Raw genomic sequence first — 5,661 nt, 5'->3', positions numbered from 1 at the left:
ATTTTGGAGAAAACCAATTTGGCTTTATGCCGAGAAGATCCACAATGAAAGCTAATTTCTTACTTTGGAGACTCATGGAAAGGTATAGAGAGGGTGAGAAGAATCTACATATGGTCTTTTTTATATTATACAAAAAAAAGAAAACATATGGTCTTTATTGGTCTAGAAAAAGCTTACGACAGAAGATCGAGAGAACTAACCTAGCGCATACTACAGAAGAGAAGGGTGTCTTGTAAATCTGTCGACATAATTAAAGATATATGCATTGGCGTAGTGACTAACGTAAGAACTGTAGGATGCCAAGGCCGTGAGTCCCAATTACCGTGGGCCCTCATCAAGGATCGACTTTAAGCCCGTACATTTTAACGCTTATCATGAATGAGTTAACTAAAGACATTCAGGATGAGATTCCTTGGTGCATACTTCTTGCTAATGATATTGTGTTGGTGGACAAGATAAAAGAAGGGATTAAGGTCAAGTTGGAATTTTGGAGATCAACTTTGGAATAGAAAAGACTAAAGATAAGTAGAAACAAAGACAAAGTATATGGCGTGTAACTTTAACAGTTATGGAGATGATCAACATTGATGATAAGGAGATACCTCAAAGTGAGTATTTAAGATATCTAAGCTCTATCGTAAATAAGGAAGGCGATATAGAGGGTGATGTCTCCCAAAGAATTAAAATAGGATATATGAAGTAGAAAAGTGCGACTGGAGTATTGTGTGATCGACGTATTCCTTTAAAACTTCAAGGAAAATTTTAAAGGACTGTCATATATACGACTGTCATACAACTAGCTATTATGTATCGTGCAGAGTGTTAGGCAATGAAGAAGCATCCTATAGATAATAGTAGAAATGAAGATGTTGAGATGGATGTGTGGCAAGACCTTTAAGGATAAAGTAAAGAATGAGCACATTAAAGCTGAGTTGAGAGTAACCCTTATATGTGATAAGCTATGAGAGTATTTTGAGGTGGCATGGCCATGTCCAACAGAGGCCGTGGGATGCTCCAATTTGAAGGAGTGATTTGATTCAGATTGAAGAAACTAAAAGAGCCAAGGGTAGATCTAAATTGGTTACCTAGAGCGTAATGAGAAAAGACATGCATAACTTGGGTCTCATTTCTTGTATGACATCGAACAGATCTGATTGCAGAACATGGATCATGTAACCGAACCCATTTTATTGGGAGAAGGCTATGATGTTGTTGGATACATAATACGCATATGTACTATGGAATGGAGCCCAATGGAGAGACGGGTTTTCTCAGGGGGCTCAAGAGATGGAATAGATAGGGCCCAATAAGTTAATCCGATGTTTCTTTTGAAATACATAAGCTCCACCGATCAACACTTCAGGAATCAAAATTTCATGCTCCTAATACCATTACTCATGGTGGATAGACATTAAACTTGAAGACACATGTATTACTATACAAAGACAAATCTAGGCATCAGAATCCACCAGAGTCCATTGAAGAGCTATGACCAGTATCCACCAGCATATTGAAACGAAAGGGTTATTGATACAATTGAAAATCATACACTGCTAGTACAGACAATAGGCAGGCAAAGGATGAAACAAAGGTATAGTTAATCACAAGAGATCCTTCGCAAGCCTCAATGATTTCTCATTTATAAATGCCACATCGCCATTTTGTGTAGTCAGCAGGTGATGATCTGAGCTCTCTTCCTCACTGTCTGCTGATGGTGATGACGCAACAGAATCAGACCCATCATCTGTGGAATCATATTTGGAAGAAAAAAATGTCAGAGAGAAAAGAGGGGGGGGGGGGGGGCTGCATAGTTCTCAACCAACATACAGGGATTCCAGTCATATTCTATATGCTATGCCTTTGGAATAACGAAGTAAAACAAGTTCTAACAAGATTTTCAGTCCCCCAACCCAACCATTTTGTGCTTCCAGAACTTCTGGTGACATCTCTTGTGAAAGCAAACGATCTAGGCAGTTTGGGTATCCAAATATTGTGGCTTAAGATGCATGAACAAGGATGTGGCCCTAGATAGAGTTGAGTAGCAAATCAGGATTCATGTAGTGAAGCCCATTTACCTGGCTTATGAATTGCTTGAATTTTGTGTGTATCTAAAGAAAGTCAGAAACAAAAAGATGAGGGATTACCAAGGATAAAAAGAAGTTAAGAAAATATGAGGGAACAAAGAGGATGACACATGAATAGCATACAAAGCTTGGCTAGGAAGCTTACGATGTGAAGCCAAATTTGTTTTATCTTCCCTACCAAGTCAAAGGTTAAGACAAGTATGACCGTTAGCAGACCATATTACCCGAGATATCTTCAAAATCTACTTGAGCGTTAGGACAGAGAACCAATGGTCAACCTTCAAGGCATTAAACAGGACACTGAAACTACATGACTAACCAAATTTCATCAAATCAGATTTTTAACTTCCTAAGACAAAACAGGTGAAAAATAGAAAATTAATTTCTCACCCAAGAAACAATTGGTAATGAAGTCTTTGCTCAAGAAGCAACATGCTCGAGCCAGAAAAGAAACTAACCAGAATATGCAGGATGATCAGGTAGATGCCTAATTGTTGTAGTCTGAATACTTTCTGGTAGTAGACAGTTGCAGAAAGAACCTGGAACCAAAAAATGCCCAGATCAAATAAAAGGAAAAGCCATACTTTGAAAGAAAATTAAGCAAAAACAAATAAGAAGAGGAAATCTATTGTAACTTGTGTCTTTAAGGTATGCATCCACATCAGCTGGGAAGATGCAGGCCTCATATCTCATGCATGGCCCCAACTGAACAGCTAATCTGAACTGTCCAGAAGCCACAATATAAGCTCTGAGGTATCAGTGTAGACAAAAAACTCTTCTCTTACCTAATCTAGCTAACCGATTCACCCAACCAGGAATATGTTTTCCAGTGAGACGCATGCAAACATCATCAGTAAAATGGTTGCAGTTCTTCGCAATCAAATGATAGCTATCTCCATGATATTGTCCAGAATGATGTTCCATGAATAACCGGAACTCTGAACGGGACATGTCAGTACTGCCCAGCAACACTGACCGTCTGAAGACAAAACCAGGACAGCATTTCGGCTCCACCTCAAACACTCCACTTGTTGGGTACTCATGGGCTCCAAATGCAAACTCCATACCATGTACTGCAAATCAGATTTTCATCAGCACTCTATTAATATGCACTAAAAGATCCATCAAATGTACACGTACACACCCGGAGTAGATGCAACCATTATATTATCAACTTTTCTGAAAAAAATCAGTTATGATAACCATTTCATTATTGTTTTTTAATGAATAACGTTTCCTAAGCAAGACTGCTAAAATGGCAGGTCCTGGCTATCACATGCCAACCTATACTCCATAGAAATGAAAAAAAAAAAAAAAAGACAAGCATGACGAGCACAGCCCACAAATTGAAGGTGCCATCATGTAGTTAAGTTGAAATGTGAAATATAGCTTGTCATTAATGACCGAGGCAACCACTTTATTTATAGATGGAGAAGGGATTACAAATATAGAATGTTAGCCAAGGATGACTCACAATCCTTATCCTAACATATGAATTATGAAACATGTGCACAACGTATCTAGACACATGCGTTGAATCTAGACACTTTAACACTCCCCCTCAAGTTGGTGCATATATGTCACGCACATCTAGTCATAAATGCACTCACAGAGGTTTTGGGCTACATCTCCCACTGATCGAGATTGCCTGTCCCTAAGTAACCCATCATAAAATGCCTTAGACTTGCTAAAAACGGACTTACGTGACAGGGAGATGCAGAAATAGTACTTCAAGACCCATTACGTGTCCAAGGCCTTTTGTTCTTCTTGGCATATGTTATTTTGGCACAAATTTTTTTGGTTCTTAAAAAGAAACAGTTTGAGAAGGTTCAATTGTCCGAAATGAATTTTTAGATCTGGAATTTTTCAACATCAAGTTGGTAAAAAAAGGGGCTTTGAATGTAGGGGATGTTCTTATTTGACCTGAGGGATTCGAATTACCTCCTCCCAATCGTATTTCTCCCGAGATGAAAGAAAAGATAGGCAATCTCTCTTTTCAGAGTTATCGACCTACTAAAAAAATATTCTTGTGATAGGTACCGTTCCTGGTCAGAAATATAGTGAAATCACTTTTCCTATTCTTTCCCCGGACCCCGCTACTAAGAAAGATGTTCACTTCGTAAAATATCCCATATACGTAGGCGGAAACAGGGGAAGGGGTCAAATTTATCCTGATGGGAGTTTGTCCAACTTGCATACAATAAGATGAAAAACTTTACAATGTAAACCCTTTGTCAACACATTAGCCAACTGGTTTTCTATGGTGACAAAAGGATTGCAACTAGAGCCTTGCTCAAGCTTCTCCTTGACGAAATGCATGTCGATCTCAATATGTGTTGTCCGGTCATGCTGTACCGGGTTATGAGCATTACCGATGGCAGCCTTATTATCGCAGTAAAGATACATTGGCTCAGCAGTAGTTATCCCAAGATCACTAAGTAATACCTTGAGCCACACAAATTCACAAAAACCCTGTGCCATTGCTCTATATTCTGCCTCAACACTGGATCTAGAGACTATTGATTGTTTCTTACTTCTGCAGGTAACTAGATTACCTCCGAGGAATGTGCAATAACCTAAAGTTGAACGTCAATTATCAACTAAGCCAGCCCAATCAACATCTGTGAAGGTTTCAAGCTTGAGGTTGCCATTTTTGGAGAATAAGATTCCCTTGCCAGGGGCAGATTTCAAGTATCTCATGATCCAATATACTGCCTCGAGATGAGCTGTCTGTGGATCAAGAAGAAACCGACTAACAATCCCTACAACATATGTAATGTCGGGTCGGGTGTGAGAAAGATAAATCAGTCTGCCAACAAGTCTCCGATAACTTTCTCGACCAACTGACTCACCACCATTACTACTAAGATGATGTTTTACTTCAATAGGGGAACCAACTGGTTTACACCCAAGCATACCCGTTTCGTTGAGAAGATATAGGACATACTTCCTTTGAGAGAAAAAAATGCCTTTGTTAGAGCGGGCAACTTTGATTCATAGGAAGTATCTGAGAGGTCCTAAATCCTTAATTTCAAATCTTTTGCATGTTGTGCCTTTACCTTGGAAATTTCATCATCATCATTGCCTGTGACAACAATGTCATCCACATAAACTATAAGAGCTGTAACCTTGCTGTGTTTATGTCTGACAAAAAAGGTATCGTCAGCCTGGATTTGTTTGTAGCCAAATTTCTGAATAGCCTTGAGGAAACGACCAAACCAAGCACATGGAAACTGTTTTAGACTGTAGAGAGACTTCTACAGTCTGCATACTTTTCTGGCGGTAGATGATAATTCAAAACCAAGGGGAATGTCCATGTAGACTTCTTACAAATCACCATTTAGGAAGGCGTTCTTCACATCTAACTATTGGAGATTCCATCCAAGGTTAGCAGCACATCATAATAAGCCTCGGACTGAGTTCATCTTGGCCATTGAAGCAAAGGTGTCTTGGTAGTCAATGCCATATGTTTGAGCAAGGCCCTTGGCGACTAATCTATCCTTGTATCTCTCAATGGAGCCACCTGCCTTATGCTTTATAGTGAACACCCATTTGCATCCAACTAGCTTTTTCATTT

General features: G+C 39.2%; 1 protein-coding gene across 1 annotated transcript; it reads right to left on the bottom strand.

Annotated features, from left to right (window-relative positions):
• Positions 1–1,396: 1,396 nt before the first annotated feature.
• Positions 1,397–4,565, bottom strand: LOC122648055 (deSI-like protein At4g17486). Its single transcript, XM_043841325.1, has 4 exons — positions 4,284–4,565; positions 2,870–3,164; positions 2,543–2,623; positions 1,397–1,744 (listed from the first exon to the last, which is right to left on the bottom strand). The coding sequence occupies exons 1-4, from the start codon at positions 4,563–4,565 to the stop codon at positions 1,602–1,604; spliced, it is 801 nt and encodes a 266-aa protein (XP_043697260.1). The 3' UTR covers positions 1,397–1,601.
• Between the last annotated feature and the right edge of the window lie 1,096 nt (positions 4,566–5,661).

This window comes from Telopea speciosissima, unplaced genomic scaffold (assembly GCF_018873765.1).
Source record: "Telopea speciosissima isolate NSW1024214 ecotype Mountain lineage unplaced genomic scaffold, Tspe_v1 Tspe_v1.0406, whole genome shotgun sequence".
In the NCBI taxonomy this organism is placed as follows: domain Eukaryota; kingdom Viridiplantae; phylum Streptophyta; class Magnoliopsida; order Proteales; family Proteaceae; genus Telopea; species Telopea speciosissima.
The sequence above is the reverse complement of the archived record's forward strand: the minus strand, read 5'-3'. Positions and strand labels throughout refer to the sequence as shown.